Source organism: Typopeltis vanoorti, chromosome 24 (genome assembly GCF_054136105.1).
Source record: "Typopeltis vanoorti isolate ZY-2024b chromosome 24, IOZ_Tvanoo_1.0, whole genome shotgun sequence".
Classification (NCBI taxonomy): Eukaryota; Metazoa; Arthropoda; class Arachnida; order Uropygi; family Thelyphonidae; genus Typopeltis; species Typopeltis vanoorti.
The window spans coordinates 64,899,363-64,919,413 of record NC_143572.1 but is presented as its reverse complement, the minus strand read 5'-3'; the positions used below and the strand labels follow the sequence as shown (position 1 = coordinate 64,919,413).

The following is a 20,051-nucleotide window of genomic DNA, read 5'->3' as shown; positions in this document are numbered from 1 at the left end:
TTTTCTGAGGAGAATAATATTTGTGAATATGTCGAAAAGCTCAGACACAGAACGTCTAATAACATCTGTGAATCGTTAATTTTCACACATTGTAACCTTTCAACATTTGGGAAAGGGAATACTGCTGTTTATGACCAGACATAAAAATTGCAAGCGGATTATAACAATGAGGCGTATCCACTGTTCTCAAAACTGAAAGAAATAACATCTGTTGCAAATGCTAGTGACCAATCAGGAAGGAAATATAAATAAAATTTTTTCACCGAAATTGAAGATCAAGGTAGTCTGTATCCGGTTCTAAAATCTATTAATTCTGAATACACTGTACTTTCTTCGCAAGTTCGTATTGCAATGTGTAAGTGCTTGTTCTGAATCGGGAGTGCCGTGATTTTTTTAAAAGTAATAGGAATACAGATTTAAATTCTAATATGAATAAGAGACAAGGCACTTTGTTTAATTTTGGTATTAAGAAATCTCTTATTGAAGGTATTTGTGATGCAACAGATAGTGGGTCATCCACCACCAGCCTACAAAGCAATCTCCAGGATCGCTATGTAGGCTTTGTACAAAAGGAGGGGAACACTACCAGCACACAGAAGAAAAAGTCTGCATTCGCTCTTAAGTACTTATAATAATATTATAAATTTTTGGTGATCAGAATGGGATATGTCAATGAAAATCAGCAGAAATTAATTTAATGATGTTCATGTTTAATTGATATTTAATTAATTATTAATTAATATTAAAAATCAGCTAAATTAACAATTAATTATTAATTAATACATTACAAAATAACCAAAGTGTTCCGTGAAAATTTCAGGATTCGTGAAGTGTTTCGTCGTAGAAAAAGTTTGGGAAACCCTGCTATATAGTATGCAATTTGGCTCTTCTCTGCTAATATGTGGGGCGAAATATTTTTCCATTCCTGAGAGGGCGCTATATAATCTGTTGTAAATATGTTTTAGACGTACTCAATGTTAGTATGAACTAACGTGAAAATAGGTTAAATGTTTATGTTAGTATGTGGATTTCCAGTTGGTCATGTGAATTATGTGATAAATGATTAAATGAAAGTTGAAAATGTTATAAAATTTCTTATTTTTAGCTTAATATGCGAATTGTAGAACTTTGGATGAGCAGACTTCGACCTCAAAGCAACTGCGGAATGTGATTAACTTTTTTTTTTTTTTAAACTCGGCCCACAAAAGGTTTGGATTCTCTAGTATATTTAGTACTGCGAGTAGGCTAAACGTTAAGTTATCTGAGAACTCTACCCAAGATCCATGTTTGGTCTCTAGACTATATAGAACTTTTTCAAACCACTTCAGATTTTCGATAACTAGATGGCCTTACATAGACGATAAAAACTGTCCTCCAGTTAAGCATCACAAACATTCGTCTACAGTCCAAATGGATTGTACCCTACATCCTAATTTTTCCAGATCAGAAACTCTGTCTTTCAAATCAAGTCACGAGCTTGAATGTTGGAATTGAGGATGGAATAGAAATTTGTGAATTTGATGATGCAGGCTGAGAAGTTAGGATGAGATTAGTAGGGTTGTTTATATTATGAAAACGACAGGATGCTCAGAAAAGTGAAAAGTTACTGAAAAGCACTCATAGAAGAGAAGAAAGGAATATCATGGTAAGAGCTGAGTTTATATTACATGTATTTAAAATTAGGGGAATGCTCTGTGCATGAAACACCTCCCTAAAAATCCATAATGCTATGGTACTGGTCCACTGAACTAGCTAGCTCGCCATTCCATTCCTATGCTTTCCTTTACACAAGTAAAATCATGAGCAGTTGCTAGTCATTGATGTACGGTTAAGCCTAAAACTTACTGACCCAAGTAGCAGGTTCCCAGAAACTTAAGAGTTTTTAACCTGAAACTGGCCAAAAGAACTCATAATTACAACATTACTCCCCATAGTGTTCTCCATATGTACTGGAATAACTAGATCAGAAAACATAGGTCCCTGTGTTCTTTAACCAACTGGGTCCACATAGAACAATTGTGTTCTAAGTTTTGCAGCCTTCTTTATGGAGCTGATATACAATTGCTGTGCATTTTATTGTTTAGGATGATAATATAACGGTGGAACAGTTATTATAGTAGGTTCAGTTGCAAGGAACCAAGATACAATGATCAGAATATTTATATGGGAAAGATTCAAATTTAAGCAGACCTTAGAATTTACCATATCTTTACAGGATTTTTCTGACTTGCAAATATGGCAAATTCAAACTGCTAAAGTCTGCAAAAACAGTCGTAAGGCCATCAGACTAACAAAATTCATAATTACTTACCTATGCTTATAGAGGTGCCATTAGGATTCTAATTATTCAGTCTGCTTTTTCCCAATCCCATCCAGGAATCTAAGACATGAATAACTTTCAAAATAGAGTTGGCAGGATGAAAAACTCAAGATTCTTCTCTGAAACTTGAGTTTTTCATCCTCTCCAAGAAAGCAAATTAGCTAGAGCACACAATTTACATAAAATGCTAGCCTCATAACTTTAGTTAGGTGCGTCACCCCAGTAATAAATCCATAAAAAACATTTGTGTGTTTTCACGCACACGCTTCTGCATATCTTTGGCTATAGGTACAAGATAAAAATCACTTAATGTTAGTTAGCATCCCAATATGCTTGTTTTATCAATTAAGCCATGAATCAATTATGTAATCTAGTATTTATATTCATATAAGTACATAGTCACATTATTTTATATTAATTATTAGTTAATATGACCTTCAGAATGTGATAACTCATTATGAGGGTGCTCACAATCACCTTTGGCAATTCATTCCATTCATTTACCACTCACCGAGTAAAGAGCCTAGTCTGTGCACTGTTATTAACCATGCTCTTAGACAACTTTTAAGTGTGACCCCTTGTTTTCCTCATGTATTCAAAATTTTCTTTTGTGTCACTTATAGAATCCCTTTAGTAACTTCTATCATAAAATATATTGTCAGTTGAATGAACCTCCCATGATGAGTCTGTCTACTCCATGGAGGGTGTAATAATAATAATATCTCCTCTCCTCTGCCTGTCAGCTGAACTCTGCAACCCACACACCCTCAATCTATCCTCATAAGGAGTATTCCACAGACCTGCCATCAGCTTGGTCACTCGTCTCTGAATCCTCTTTACCTCCTGATCCCCCTTTAATCCAATCACCACTTTTCTTCTAAGCTGTTCATATTTATCTATATAACTGTGTGTGTGTGTGTGTACACTGCTTGGAAAGAAGTCAAAGGACATCCCCATGGACAAGGTGCATTGTGCCATATAATGAGCTGTGTTTTCATGCTTCTGGTATAAATTGGAGGAATATAATGCTCCCAAGTCAGTGCAAGTGTGTCTGGGTGAAATGGCTATGAGAAGGGAATTGACAGAGTTTGAAAGAGGTGTTGTGATAGGATGTCATGTTTCAGGCCTATGTGTATGGCAAATTTGACAAATTGGGCCATCCCAGGTCAGTAATCAGTGATACTAGATACTGAGATGGAAGCACAGGGAATCAACTGCAAATGCTACCTGCAGTGGACGACCCACCACAGTCACTGAACATGACCATTGAGTGCTATGAAGGATATGTAAAATCCACCATTTGTTGTCCAGTTCATTGAATGTGGCCTTTGGGCATCAACTGCACAAAAACATTCAGAACCAAGGCTCACAACATGGATTTTCATGGTGGGACCATAGTGTGCAGTCCCTACATTATCTGAACGAATGTGCAGTGTTATTGTCAGTGGTGCAAAGAGTCTGTACAGTGGGATGGGGAAGTTTGTGAAGCTGTATAATGATGTGATGAATTAGGCTACACATTACCAAGCAGATGGATGAGTGTGATGGATCCCTTTTGAACATTATCTCTTTCCAGAGTGCGTAACCCCAACTATGGAATTTGGAGGAGTTGGTGTGATGGTATGGTCTTGTTTTTCCTGGTTTGACCTTGGGACTTCTGTTTGTGTCGCAAACATTGAACCCCAAGAGATATCTGAACATTCTGGACAATGCAGTGCTTCCTAATTTGTAGTATTTCTACAGAACTGACCATTGTCTCTTTCAGCAAGATAATTCACCATTATCATAAGACTGCTGCTGCTGTAACTGTGTGGTTTATGGGCATGAACGTCAACACACTTGACTGTTCTCTACAGAGCCCTGATCTCAAACCTATTGAACATGTGTGGGATGCACTGGTGTGTCATCAGGTGAGGTGAAGGAACATCTGCCTCATGACAGTCCAGGACCTCATTACATACCTATAGGAAAAATGGTAAAAAAATTTGCATTGATGACTGTCATACTCTTGTGGAAAGTATGCCGCGTAGGATTGCTGCAGTCATCGCAGTGAAAAGAGGTCCTACATCTTATTAAGGTGGGTGTCATGGTTTATTGTTATTCACGCTATAGTGTTCATTGATTTCTTTCCAAGCAGTGTGTGTATGTACTCTGTATATTTGTGTATGTATATATTTATCGGTCCCACAATTAAAAGGTTGCAAAAGTTATGACACATTAGTGCTGTGTGTGGATAGGTGGTTAGAAAGAAGAAAAGGATTCCCCTCCCCCTTTAAGAGCTGAAGGTTATAATTATTGGGATAAACATTATGAAGAAAACTATTCCAAAGAGCAGAGACATATTGAATAAAGCAAGATATTACCCTCATACAGTTCAGCTCCAAAAAAAGTTTGGAGCTGAACTGTATGAGGGTAATAACCAGCAGCTGCTCATTTTCATATGTGAATAGAGGAAATTGGAAGAATGCTAGTGAGTGCAGTGGAGAAGAATCCATGAAAATACATAAAGAAGAGAATGTAGCAACAGAGCATCTATGGAGAACAACTAAAGGAACTTAGTGAGAAAGGGATTATGTATTAGATGCATATCTCTTCTGAATACATTCGAGTAGTCTGAGGGAGGTTTTTGGTACATCATCCCAAATGTGAGAACAATATTCTGAACTGAGGCATATTTCAAATTTATAGTGTCATGATTTCAGCAAAATAGAACTGTTGGTTAGAATGGGAGAGAATATTGAACTCTTTGGGGGTGGAAGAGGCTGTGGACATGCGGTTTGTGCTAGGATAGGCTACCATTGAAGATAAAGCTGATCTTGGTTGGTAAGCAAACTATTGTCAAAAGTGAGGGGGATGAAAAGCGCGAGAGAGAGAGATCTTGCAAAAGGCATTGTGTATGATGTAATGTGAAAATTTAGGTAAGATGTAGTTGCAGATAATGCTAGTTTAGTGATGAAATAACATATCCAGTTAAGATGTCTGTAAATGATAGGGTGGTGATCATTGATGTTAGAAACAAGCCCCCAGAAGTTGGTAAAGTTAGTCCGAATGGTTTTTTTTTTGATAATTTTTTGTATTTTTTGAGATTATTAACTGCAGTGACTATAGTTTTCTTCTTGTGTTTAATGTTTTTTTTTTTTCACCCAGACTCCAATCCAAGTTGGCTTTGGATAGTGACCCTGATCTCTATACTTTGACTCTTTGCAGGCACAAACTCGCAAAATAAGCAGCAGCAGGATTGTTCACTAGTTGATTTGAAATCATCCTAAATTGTTATAACAGTGTACTACTTTCAGCCAGCTTACAGAAACCACTTTACTGCTGTACCTTCAATTAGAGGTGCTGGCTGGCTGTCTAGTTAAATAACTATAATGAGAGTGTAAACAGGAAGGCCTCTACTTGCATTGCAAGAAGAAAGGGAAAGGACATGAAACTTGGACACCCTACCGTAGAAATGAAACATGACAATGGCCACTCCTTGTATCCAGTAAGGAAGGGAGTGGTGTTTTACTAGGGTTGAAAGTCATCTACCACCAAGAGATCTAGTTTACATTTCCTCCAACTTGGAAAGATAAGCTTTTATAGCAGGTGGTAATACTTGCATTGCCAGAGCTCCTACTTGTAGAAACAGGTCATACCATGGGAAGGTGAGCTTGACTTCGCTGGCTCAGGCTGTATGTTATGCTATATGTGATAATGTATAACTCATGCTATTCATCAGCTCATAAATTGGGCCATTTATGGCCCAATTTATGAGTTGGTGAATAGCCAAATATTGTAATTTTTGGGAAGCTGTAGTCTTGAGGGAGTCTGTCTCAAAGAATACAGGCAAGTGGAATGAAGTAGAACTTGCTTCTATAAGTTTGGTGGTGAGTGTTGACCAACCTTTGTTTTTGTTCTTTTGAATTACAGTGGAGAAATTAGAGTGTTCAGTTCAGCAGAGCAGAACATTGTCCATGATAGTACCTGTAGAAGGGGGCATAAGGCAGAAACTGAACATCTGCGAGAGGTAGTTATCAGTTAATCTGATTGCTCTCTTTGAGTAGCATCAAACAGTTCTAGTGAGGCGTTCAGCACACAGAAGTATTTCATGCTTTAAGCAGATTTGGAATTAATGTTGATAGTTGTATAGGTAGAAAGCAGTACCTTTTGCAGAAAAGTACAGAGCTTTTGGACAGCTGCAGAAACTAAGATGGTGTGTTTTATTATTATTGTTGTTGTTATTATTATTACTACATGACACCTCCAGGTAGTCCAAAGACTCATGGAGGGAGGGCACTGCCCTCCCTCCATGATTAAAACTAATTGTAATACTTACAATATTTCGTCACTGTCACAGAGACATCTTCAGGGATTACAAAAAACTTTTTGTAACAACACACAAATACAATACACTAGTGAGTGAAACTAAAGTCCTATCTAGGTGGTGTGCCCTCTATGGGCATTTGCAGGTGGCCTAGGATGTAAAGAGGGATCTCCGATAATTAATGTTTCCCAAATTTTGGGAAGTTTAATGCAATCGTATTTGTTTAAATTAGGTTGATTCTTGAGTGCAGATGCAGATTCAAAAAAGAAAGACTATTCTTTGAATCTGCACTCAAGAATCAACCTAATTTAAACAAATACGGTTGCATTAATGATTGTATTTGTGTGTGTGTGTGTGTGTGTGTGTGTGTGTGTGTGTGTGTGTGTGTGTGTGTGTGTGTGTGTGTGTGTGTGTGTGTGTGTGTGTGTGTGTGTGCGTTATTACAAAAAGTTTTTTGTAATCCCTGAAGTTGTCTCTGTGACAGAGACAAAATATTGGAAGTATTAAAATTAGTTTTAATCCTTTCTCAGTGCTGTTAATATTCCATTAAACCTCAAACATGGACAATTAGAACAATTTTTGGCTGACTTTTATCACTTTCTTTATGTCAAAGTTATTTCTTGATTTCTTTTGGGAAGAAAACTTCAGGTGGAATGGATTGAATAGTTTTTGGTAGAATAGAGGTACTTTGCATTGGTCATCAGTGCTGGAATTGGAAGAGAAGAGAATGATGCTAGTAGGTAAGCAATATTTGATAATGTTACAATGGTACCATATGTATATGAGAGTGGTGGAAATGTGGATGGACAGACAATTTGCTGATGATGGCCTTGGCTAGGAACCAGAAGGTTCAACTGCATTAGAACAGGAAATAAGGCATTTAGTCCTCTCAGAATCAGATTTAGATTTATTGATGCTTTTTTAATATTATGAAAACCTTCAGTGCAAGCTGGAGTGTGATGCTGAAGTTTTAGCATCAAGCTATTCAAGATATGCTGAATTTTTTCACAGACTGCCTTGGAACACTTTTTTGAAAACCAGAGCTTGAATAGTGGTCAGGCATTATGAGTGAGGTGAGGGATAAAGGCCTTCATTCCAGTCAGCATTTGTTTTGATATTCAGTCTGAGCAGATATTGGACCACGGAAAGGAGGACTAGAAGTCTTATCCAGTTTTACATCCTTGTAATGCCAGAAGACACGAGACAAAATTGCTAGCTGTAGATTATTGTGAAGCAAAAAGAACTTGGATTGAATTGTGGTCTGAGTTACTAAGAGAGTCCACATCCTTGGTGTATTTGGCAAATGATGACTGTTTGCTGTGTTGGTAGGAAAATAGACTGTCTGTGTTTAAGGCATTGCTAATGGCAAATATCTCAGGATCTCTGTCTACTTGATGAGTGGAACTGGAGAATTGAGTTCAGTTTGAGTTATGGACATTGAAGTCTCCAAGAAAGTTCTCGCTGTTTGGATATTTTGACTGCAGTCAAAATGGGTTTGTAGGAAAATTTTGAGCTAGAGCCAAATAGGGAAAATTTAAGGTTTCTTCATTCTCTGACATAGCATATCAGTTCTGATAAAGGCTCTCAGGAAGTCAGGTTAAAAACCTGAGCTTCTTGGAACCTTATTTGTCTGTGCTAGAAATCAGCTAATTCAGGAATCAGCTAAACAAAAATGCCTAGAGAAAAGTTCCTCTGGTCAATGACCAGATTCAAACCTGTTATGGTCTTTGTTCTGGTAGTCTGGAATCATGGGCTGTACAGCCTTGTAGAAATGTTTCCACAAGGCTATACACCCTATGTCTTTCTTTTAATAAATTAACCCGTTACAAATATATCAGCATTCTGATTTTTTATTTTATTTTATTAACCTCAGTATTATTAATATTTAAAATGTTACTTTTAGGCCATCTTAGTAATAAAAATCAAATATATACTTAACATAATTATAAGCATGCATTTTTTAAACCTGTTTATAATAAAATATTTTTTTTTTCCCTTTCAGCTGATCAAAAGTGAGGTATATAAATACTAATTCAGGAGAAAGGAGGAAACGAAAATATTTACTTTTTTAAAGAGTTAAACTGACAATTCTAGTTTTCTAGTTAAAGTGCAGTTATTTAGAATGCCTTCAAGTATGCATGTATACAATTAACCCACAAGAGACACAGATATTAAGTTCATTTTTAGACATTTTGTAAAATATCTCATCATTTATTAAGAAAGGAATAAGAAATTAGTTACTTGACTTCAGGGATAGCATAGGAATAATAAAAATTAAGTTATTTAAGATATTAAGTATGACGTGTAACCTGATGTTTGTATTCTCAGGGATATGGTAAATGGTTTAAACACAAATTTTTATTTGTAAAACATGATTTTTATTTTCTGATAGCAGTATTTGTGATTTATTGCAATTTTTATCATTTTCTTAGAAAGCAAATACCTCATTATGGATAATTCATATACTGATGACTACATTACTTTATCACAGTCATTAAATCCTTTTGAAAATCCAATTATTCCTGAAGAATTTTATTTGTTCAAAATAGGAGGAAACAAATTTTTTTGTGGAGATGCAGAAAGAAGTGTGCAGAATGAAGCCTGTGAAATATCTAAGAATTTATTTCCAGATTCATCACATTTAGAAGAACAAATAACATTGACCATTAAAAAAAAATCCATTATATGTGATGTGTGTGGGAAGTCATTCTCAAAACCATCAGATCTTAAAGCACACAGCAGAATTCACACAAATGAGAGGCCCTTCATCTGTGAAATGTGTGGAAAATCATTTTCACAATCAGCAACTCTCAGAATACATAGAAGAAGTCATACAAATGAAAGACCTTTTAAATGTGAAATATGTTGCCTTTCATTTACGAGTTCATCTGTTAGGAAACGACATCACAGAACTCATACACGTGAAAAACCTTTCAAATGTGAATGTGGCGTTTCATTTTCAACCTCATTTGAACTGAAACAACATCATAGAATTCATACAAATGAGAAACCTTTATGTGAAATGTGTGGCGTTTCATTTGCTAGATCATCTGATATGAAAAAACATCAGAGAATTCACACAAATGAGAAACCTTTTATATGTGAATTATGTGGAATTTCATTTGCTAGGTCATCTGATTTGAAACATCACCTGAGAATTCACATAAATGCAAAACCTTTCACATGTGAAACATGTGGTGCTTCATTTACAAGATCGTGTAATATGAAGCAACATCAGATCATTCACACAAATGAGAAACCTTTTGTATGTGAAATATGTGGCATTCCATTTGCTAGATCATCTGATATGAAACAACATCAAAGAATTCACACAAATGAGAAACCTTTCAGATGTGATGTGTGCGGCATCTCATTTGCCAGATCATCTGCTAGGAAAAAACATCAAAGAATTCACACAAATCAGAACAGTTGAAATTGAGAAATGTGAAGTATTTTCACAAAATGCAGGGAATTTACACAAATGAGAAATCTCATAGCATGGAATTGAGTGGTCTGGTGATTAGTAATGAAAAAAAAGACAAAACTGATATTAATGGGAATTATGTACATTGATAATATATCCAAATTCATTTTCAACTGTGTTGTTGAAACTACTTGTTTTCTACAGTATGAAATTGTAGAAAATATGTAAATGCATATTAATTTATTTTCCAGTTATTTGCATCTCAAAACAGAAAATAGCTTCCACAAGTAAGGTGTTGTTTCTCTTTTATGGTAGTTAACTTCCACTGTAACAAAAACTCACTCACTATAACTGTAGTTCCCATGGGCTGGCTCTACCAGGAAACAACTCTAGTAAATTTATTATATTTTCATCTCAGTATGTTAACTGATCCACTAAACCTGGAAACATTTATCATAGAAAATGTAAAGCAAGAATTTTTATAATTTTAAAGCATTTTTGTTTCATAATTTTATTCAACAGTGAAAAGAAAACACAGTGTGCATCTGAAATTCTATAAAATATTTTAAAAACATTTCTCACCATATGATGAATTAATTTTATTTGTTTGATTTGACTAAGATGAATGTGACCTTCTACTTGGTGTATGTTCTATTATATTATGTAATTGTCAATAAATGATGTTATACAATATGTTAGCATACTACACATGCTGGATCCCAAATACTTTTAAGCATCTTATATTCTTATGACATGTAATAATTCATCCTTATGTGAAATATTAATTGTATTTGATGACTAGTGGACTCTGTCTCCATGGTCTTCAGTTGCTATCTGTGCAAAATTTTAGATTCACTAACTTAGGAGCATACTTGTTATATAAATAGATAACATAATAGCAAGATTATGATAAATTATAATAGACTAAGATGGATGTGATATTCTGTTTGATGTATGTAAATTAAGAGTAATTTACATACATTTAATGTGTAAATTTCTTTAATTAGGAAATTATACTAGGTTAATTTGGTGAAATTTCATAACAGTATATGGATCATTTTCATTTATTTCCTCAAGGCCATCTCCTGATATTATGAAATGCTAACACAATATTTGATGACTATTTTCTGACCATTAGTTTTCTTCCAGATTGGTCTCTTATTTGTTATCTGATTTGATCAGCCTTACATTTCAGTCTTCTAAAGCATTAACTGCATCAAACGTATATGTGCTAATCTTTCATCTGCCCTGTTTAAGTTACCTTGGCCTCACTGTTAACTTCTTACACATTCTTGATTATTTGTATTGTCATGTTCTTTTCTGATATTTTAATTTTCAATGTGGTCTTGCTATTTGCTCATGCCCCTAATTTTTCTAAGAATCATAGGCGTAGTCTCCAATTCTTTAATCAACTGTTTCATTTCTAGTTTGGTACATTTCCCATAAATCATGAAGAGATTTAAAATATGAATAACTCATAACTAATAAAAAAATAAATAAAAACCCTCCATATTCTGTATTTCATTATAACAAAAAATAATTAATAAATAATTAAATGTTTAAACTCCTATATGACTTATGAGCCACCCTGTATAAATTTATTTATCTAGCTTTCTGCCATATCAGCCTTACTTATGTTATTTGTTTTGCATATTTAATTGCTGTCTTCATTAGAAATTGTGCCTAAATAGTTGAAATGGATGACCTGTTCTATAGCTACTGATCTGTTGGTGCTTCCTCATCCCCTGTCTGTTTTTATAGTTTGTCTTTTTATTGCTTTTTTTCATGTTACTACATTATGATGGTTTTTTTTTATACCATCTATTATGATGGTGCAGTTATATAGATGTACATCTCTAAACATTAGTTTAGAGTTACATCTATATAATGCCAGATTGTGTAAACATTCTTCTATTGTGCATTAGTTGTACTACTTAAGAGATTCCAAGGACTGTCATTGTTTAAATGGTTCCTGTGTAGAAATGTTATTTGATTTATATGGCTTTACCAAAAATCAAGAAATCCCTTCTGATTGTAGGAAAATAGATGTGACCAGTTAAACTTGCAAATATTGTGGCCTATAAAAGAGAATCAGTTTGCACACAAGTCATTCCAGTCTTGTATGGTAAACCATGACAACTATAAGAAAGATTTCGCCCACAGTTCAGAGGGAAACGATAGTTGATATAATTTGGGAAATGTCTGTAGTAAAAGCTGTTTCTTAGTAGTTAAGTATCTGAAAATCCATTGTTGATAGTATTCCAGAAATAGAAATCTGCAAGTAGCACTGAGTCCAAGATTTGATGACATAGTTCTAAAATATTGATAGAATTAGTGCTCCTTGAGAAAGCTGTTACTTTCCTCATCTCCCCGTCACATCCTAGTGAATTTGTGTTTGGAGATGCAAGCGCCTCCAAGTAATCTCTTAAGTGTTTCCACAACATATGTAAAGCTGAATTTCATGGAAGTGCTACAACCTCTCTCTCTCTAACACACACATACACAAAGAATAGGAAACTATTGCAAATGAAGATATGTCGATTATCATAGATCAAGGCACAACATTTTGACCTTGGAGCTATGTAAATTGGTCCTGCAGAATGACCAGTCCTGATATGCACTATTCCTTTCCAGTCTGATGGATGTGTTTGGTATAAAGGATCTCTGGATGGTTTTTTTGCCTGAATGTATTGTCCCAGTGATGAAGTTTGGAGTAGCAATGTATTGATGTGAGGTTGCTTTCATGATATGACTTAGGATTAGGTGTTGCGCCTGTCATGACTGCTAGGTCTTGCACTGATGTTGTGGACAATTGTGCATGTCTTCCATTGTGGCAGTTTTATGGTATTGGTCCTTACATAAGCCTTTCAACATGTTAATGCTCCATGCTACAAAGCAATAATAATAAACACTTGATTTGAAGAGAATAACATCAGAATATCGCAGTGTCCAGGACAGTCCTAACCTGAATCTGACGGAACATTCCTGAGATAAAACGGAATGCAGAATTGCAGTCCTTGCAAAATATGCTCCTTAGTGAAACTTGCTAATGCTTTACAGGAGTGGATTGGAATCAACTTTCTACCAAATTAAAGGAATATCTTCCACAGTTCATGCAGTTATAACATCTGAAGACTTGGACAGTATGTTAAATTTCATTTGAGTTCATAGAACTTTTAAAATCAAAGTTACATGTTTTTTTCATAGTATTTCACCTTTGCTGTCATTTTTGGAAATGGCTACCATAATTCTTTTCATCTACTCATTCATAATGGTTCACTTCATGCAACAAAGAGTAAACTCGGAACAAATTTATGAAACAACTAATATCCAAAAATTTTGTTTTTCTCGTTAATTGCATGTAGAGAGCTCTATCTATTCAGAAAATTTGGCTCTCTATCTCCATGGTAAGTGGGTAAGCATTTTTATCACTTTAAGGAATGTGCTGTTATAAGAGATTTAATGACTGATTTGAGCTGAAAAAGTAATAATGCATAAATAAAAAATGCAGTTGTTTTTTCTCACTTACCAAGAACATAGCCCTGTTGTAATTTAAAAAATGTTAATTTATCCAATAATTTCGCACACTGAGATACAAATTGAAAATTTTTGTTTTGCCTTGAAGCTGCCAGTATTATTTTTTGCTTTTAGTAATCATGTAACACAAATTGTTAGCCAACCAACCAGAATACTGAATAATCCTCACCATTCTGCCAACATAGGATCACTTCATTTTTGTGATCACATCACATTCGTAGCCTACCCAACTTCCAAAAAACTTGTTCTTTGTCATTCAGAACACTTGTTGTTTTTTTGTACAACTTCTAGCACTGTGTAAATCCCAAATCTGCCCAACCTTACAGTACTGTTCTTGCATTTTGGGATGGTGCACCAAAAACCTCCCTTATTATATTTGATGCTATCAGATAAAGGTAAATCCCCTTACAGACTCTCTTATTATATCTTCCAAAACTAAATTGGTTTCAATGTGTGTTTTGGTTGGAAAGACCTAGGTTCACAACCCATAAAGACTACCCTTTATAAAAACATTTCAGTTGAAGATGAGTTAGACAGTCTCATATGGGAGTAGCAGGATTTTTCATCTTCAAAATTCAGATTTTTCATTCTGCCAAACAGCCAGGATAACACACAAAATTAACAGACGTAATACACTGGCCTCGTAGCCAAGGCTGCTTTGGTCTAAACTAGAGCCTTCCGGTTACTTTCTCTTGGATGCTCTATCCTGCATTCTTTATTATAGGTATTTTTATGGATGCTGTTCCACTGAGCTGGTAAACATCCATACACTGTTTGGCTTCAAACTTATTAAAACAAACTCTCATTCTTGTGTTTCATCTGCTCTATTCTTTGTGATAACCTTTGCATATATCTTTCCCCAGTAATTACAGCCTCCAGTTTAAATCTCCTTGTTAGCAGCAGTGATAAAAACAAAATAAAACTCAATTCATCAAGCATAGCTCTACACAGAGTATGATTATTCCATAAACAAACATTCTTATGGAATTTGATGGTTCCTCATTACCCACATCAAAGTTAGAAGGGGGAAAAAATGTGAATTCAGAAATTGGGTTTTGAATGCAGCATTGTCTTCTACAGCACCTCAGTAAATGTCACATTTAGTAGAACCTAAAGAATTGGCAGTAAGTTTTTGAAAGCTTTTTGTGTTTTATCATTTCAAATATTGAAAGAACTGTCCTTCGTAAGTGTATCAGTGTGTGGGCTAATAAAAAATGCTTTCTTTTTTTTAGGTATTATATAATTTTTCATTGCATATTCTTGGAAACATCTTATAACTGCTGGAAACCATTACTATTCTTTTAAGCCTTAACGAAACTTTTAAGCAGACTAAGTATTTGGATCAGTAGAAAGCATTTTTTTTTTTCAGGCTTCACACCAGAATTTTGTGAAATTTATTTCACTTGCATCACTAAAAACGTCAAACTGATCATGTTTAAACTTCATGGCCGCCTCTTCCAAATCCATGCTTTTCAAAGCCTAGTTATATACCAATTAAAAAAACCTTTCTGTCGAAAGCTTTTTTTTTTTTTTTTTTTTGCTTGGTTAAAAATTAAAGATGCAACGAAATTATATTCATGTTTAATCCTTTATCCAAGTATAAGCAAATAAAGTTTGAGTATGGAGTATCTTCACAACTAGGTACTTGTATATAGAGGCTATTGACTTCACATTAAGTGCTCTTGCATCCCATAATGCAAAACACGCATCCCTTTTGGGTGTGTATAATGCATAATGAGAAGTACCCACTACCTAGACCAATTTTGACATTTATTGAGGTCTCATCAATGGGTGCAAGACCCTTCAATAACTAGCTGTAATCCAGAGTATTTTAATAATAAGGTGTTACAACCTTTTCACTACTTGTATATGAGAAACACACTGATATCCAAAACCCAAGGATGAGCACTATTTCTGAGGATTACATCCTCAAATTCAGACGAATCAGCTTGTGACAATTTGTATTACTCACAATTTTAAGTAAAAAGCAGGTACATATTCAAATTTTCAATTCACGTACAAAAGGGTCATGTGGTAGCACTCAAGAGGATAAAAGTAAAAGGCTGTGCTAAGTGAATTGTGTTTGAAGGAAGCTCTTTGTGAAGGAATACAGTTGCAAACTTGGATGTCTTGTAATGTCTCAAAGACATTATCTAGATTTTATGCGGGTAAGAATTATTGGAAAGCTCGAAGAAAGCCACAGAATTAACAATATTGCCAGAGAGTTTGGAATTATTATTATTAAGAGAGACCTCCAGGGAGTCAGGGACTCATTGAGAGAGGCCATATACTACATGCACCAGCTATCATACTTATTCTTGAATTCATTCACACTGCTTGCACTCACAACATCCAATGGCAAGTCATTTCAATCATGCATCACCCTATAAGTGAAAATTCTAGCCCTCAATCCCTTCTTAGTGGCATTCATTCTCCGCTTCCAAGGATGCCTTCTTGTCCTTTCCCCACCCTCTATAAATTGGAAAATTCCATCTATTGAAATCCTGTATGAACCTTCTAGAAGTTTGTCTCAATCATACCGCTCCTCTTTCTCCTGTTTGCTAGTGTCTGCAGTCTACAAATTCTCATTCTGTCTTCATAATGAGAATTATGCGCAGGTCTGGTTTTCTGGAAACCAGAAAACCAGACCTGCGCACAATAGTCCAAGTGAAGTCTTATCAAGGCTTTGCAAAGAGGAAAAATGACATCCTTATCTTTACATGTAAACATTTGTTTCAGCATTGCAATTATCTTTTGACTTATATTTGCAATCTTTGCTACATGACCCCTGAACTTCCTATCTACTAACACTTGAAGATATCTAGCCTCATCAGTTTCTTCTAGTATAATCCCACCAGTATAATACAATACATTGGATATCTAATCATGCTAAAATGAATGACTTTACATTTATTGACATTGAACTGACATCCATTTTCCCATTTCCACAATTCCAACCTATTCAAATCATTCTGCAAGTACTGCACATCAGCAGCATTTCTCATTACCCTACCTATCTTTGCATCATCAGCAAATAGCTGCTTGTCATTTTCCAAATCCTTCCCAATATCATTAATGTACAGATTGAATAACAAAGAACCAAGTATTGATCCTTGTAGTACACCACTGGTTACCTCAAATCTTAGACACATCCTCCATATACCACTTTTTGATATCTGTCAGTCAGCCATCCTTTTATCCATGCTAATATTCTATAATCCAAATCCTTATTCACCAATTTATGCAACAGTTTACCATGCTGTATTCTGTCAAAAGCCTTAACAAATTCCAAAAGTATCATGGTGTGTCCATTTCCCTTTGTTTAATTCAATGGTAGCATTGTTATAGAATGTGAGCAAGTTGCTAAAACATGACCTTCCCTTAGTAAATCCATGTTGCTTTTTGCAAAGTGGATTCACTGCCAACCCATTTCTGAATGCTAGCCCTAATTTTTCCAAAATCTTCACCAACACTTCTGAGATATTAATGGGGCGTTAGTTGGATACATCGGTCTTTGCACTATCCTTATATAATGGAATTACCATACATTCTTTCATATCTCACATAGCATTGTATCCAGGCTCTGGGCAGTGTTTCAAACCAATTGAATGTGTTCCAGGCATTTGCAAAAAGGTTGCCCTTACTCTACTATGGAGCATAAAGACAGATTTTTGGATATAACAGCAAAATGGAATCAATGTACTGTGGCAGGACAGTTTGCATGTTGCCTTCATTCAAGCACAGCTACATGGATATCTCGACAAACTGTGGCAAGATGTCTATGACAAGTATGCCTGAAAGCCTGTAGTCTGCATCTCTTTATCCACAGCTCATTGTAGAGTATGTTTTCAGTGTTTTATCCATAAAAATTAGACAAGGCATCAGTGGGCTAATGATGAGTCATTTTAGTCTGTCTTCATATTCTAGACAACGCTTGATCTGACATGATGGTGGTACTGGTTACCATTGCAAGAATGTTCTTGAAAAGGATATGAAGGTGCTGGGGTAGTGTGGGGGGCATTATGCTTAATGGACGCACTGAGCTACAAGTGCTGGAAGACTGTCGAATGATATTGCAACAAAATTCTTCAACGTCATGTTCGATTGTTCCATGGTGCTGTATGTGAAGAATTAATTTTTAGTGATGACAGTGCCACACCATATCATACATAAGCAGTGGAGATACTTCTATAGACCAAGAATATTATCACCTGTTTCTCTCCCAGGCCAATCCATTTGTTGCTTTGATGAGTTATGCATTGATTATATTATTACTGAAAACTTCAGTGATGATATACTCATATTGTCTTATGCATAGCATTTCTTTTTTGTGTCCAAGGACAAGATGACCTTCATTACTTGTATAAGCTAAACTAGATTTGTATTTTCTCTTTTCACATCTTTTACATGTTCTAACATGCTGATCTTTCCAGATCATCCTGTTTGTTCTACATAGCATATTCCAAATGAACAATGGATTTTATAAATTCCTGGTAGTGAAGGCTTTTATGTTACATCAAAGTATTTCAGAAATTTTGGCCATTAATGTTGGAAATCAAGAAAGTTTACTGCACCTTTGTATTCTTGCTTATCTCTCGTTTTTTTTTTTTTTTTTTTTTTGGAAGTGGGGGGGTTAAGATGTTTCTTTTTTTTTTAATCATATTGTACGTACAGTATATCTAGTTAGAGTTAGTATATGCCCGACATTTATTTTCTGTGCTGCGAGAGACATGCTGCCTCTTAGTGAGTTAATTCTTTTTGTATGGAGTGGTAGTGGGATGAGTCATAGAAGAATCTTCAGTGTGAGTGTAGGGCCTTCTATACATTGAATACAAGAGTTTGTTCTCTTTGAAAAGGTACAGGTTTGGAAAGATACAGATTTGTACTCTTCCTTATATCCATGTAGCAGACAAAATTTTTGAAATACTTTGATCACTATGGCAAGCTTTCATCCCACGATTTAAGATCAAGATTTTTAAATCCTCCTACACAGGAAGTTTTTCAATGCATATCCACTCAATGCAGTAATCTTTATACTGAAACATTTACTTGCAACATAACCTCTGAAGCATTGTCTTAGATATAAACTTTGCATTTATAAACAAGCAACATTCAGTGAGATCATGTATTCTCAACAGTATCAGATATTTCAAATGAAACTGCCTCCATTGCACAGTCAAAAACAGTGATACACTTTAGCTGGAATGACCTGCATTTGAAGCAGAAAAAATATATATATAAAGGCTTCCCATCTAAAGACAAGATAGTTGGTCTCACATGACGGGGAGAAGGATTTTCATCCTGCCAAGCAAACTGGGCAGAGGAATATTCAGTTAAGTTAACAGACAGTATGATGGACTTGTATCGTGAATATTTTTGGCCATATTCTAGACACCTTTTGAAATGAGGTGCGGACAAGAATCATCTTATTTCAAACGATGTTTAGAATTATGGCTGAAAAAACTAAAGATATGACACCAAATTTATTGTCTGTTAATTGCATGTTTCCAGTTTACTTGATAGGATGAAAAGCCTTCTCCCTGCCATATAACACCTGCTATCTCACCTTTGGCAGAGAATCTGCTTATGAAGATTTTCTGCATACTAGACCAGATTGGAACATGTCTTTCCATCCAAAAGCATCATAGTCATTGAGCTATGAAGGTGCTTTTATTTTGAAATCATGAGTAAAATTTACAACTATATTTTCTGTGAGTGGTGACAATGTGTACAACAATAATTCTAACATTACGGTGTAAACACCAATATTTCAGTTTGTGTTTTGATAAGATTCAACTCTGCTTGGATCTGTTGTCTGTTGACAATAACATGCTACACTTTTGAGATGTGTTGGTAGTGTTAGCTTAATCTTAAGTCCATATCTGAGGTGGTTGTTGAACTAGTAATATACATGCAGATTACTATAAAACATTCTAGTAATTGCAGCAATGTTAATAAAATGTCCAAAATTGCATTAGTCATGATATTGATCTCAAAGCCAATGTCAAGTTTAGGCATCTTATTACATTTTTACATTGTAGAAAACCTGGAGATGTTTGTTAGGGGCATCAATCACCTGCATGGTTATATACAGGGAGCTTAGTCATGATAGCACACTTTAAATTCAAAGTACAGCTTCCTTGTTCAGAGGAGTGAATACTTGTTTTTGTTAAGTTTAATGTCACTTCAGCACACATGTAGCAGAAGATATCATGCAACTGCAACTTTATGTTGCAGTGGGAATTATGTCGTATATTTGTGAGAAATTTATGAGATTTGAAATAAATGAGAAATTACACCTACAAAAGATTATAAACACATACAGTTTAGTACTGTGGGTGAGCAAAGGGTTATATAATTTCGAAGTAATGAGCAAAGTAATTTTTCCCAGTCATTTTAGGCCATCAGTAAGTAGAATGGGGGATCTCATACAAGACAATGAAAATCATCCAAAGGCAAACAAA

The 20,051-nt window shown here is 35.1% G+C and overlaps 1 protein-coding gene across 1 annotated transcript; it reads left to right on the top strand.

Annotated features, from left to right (window-relative positions):
- Positions 1-976: 976 nt before the first annotated feature.
- On the top strand, positions 977-14,814 carry LOC150093332 (uncharacterized). The gene is made up of 2 exons (XM_090413450.1): positions 977-1,645; positions 8,629-14,814. The coding sequence occupies exon 2, from the start codon at positions 9,076-9,078 to the stop codon at positions 10,057-10,059; it is 984 nt and encodes a 327-aa protein (XP_090269576.1). The 5' UTR covers positions 977-1,645; positions 8,629-9,075; the 3' UTR covers positions 10,060-14,814.
- Positions 14,815-20,051: the final 5,237 nt, after the last annotated feature.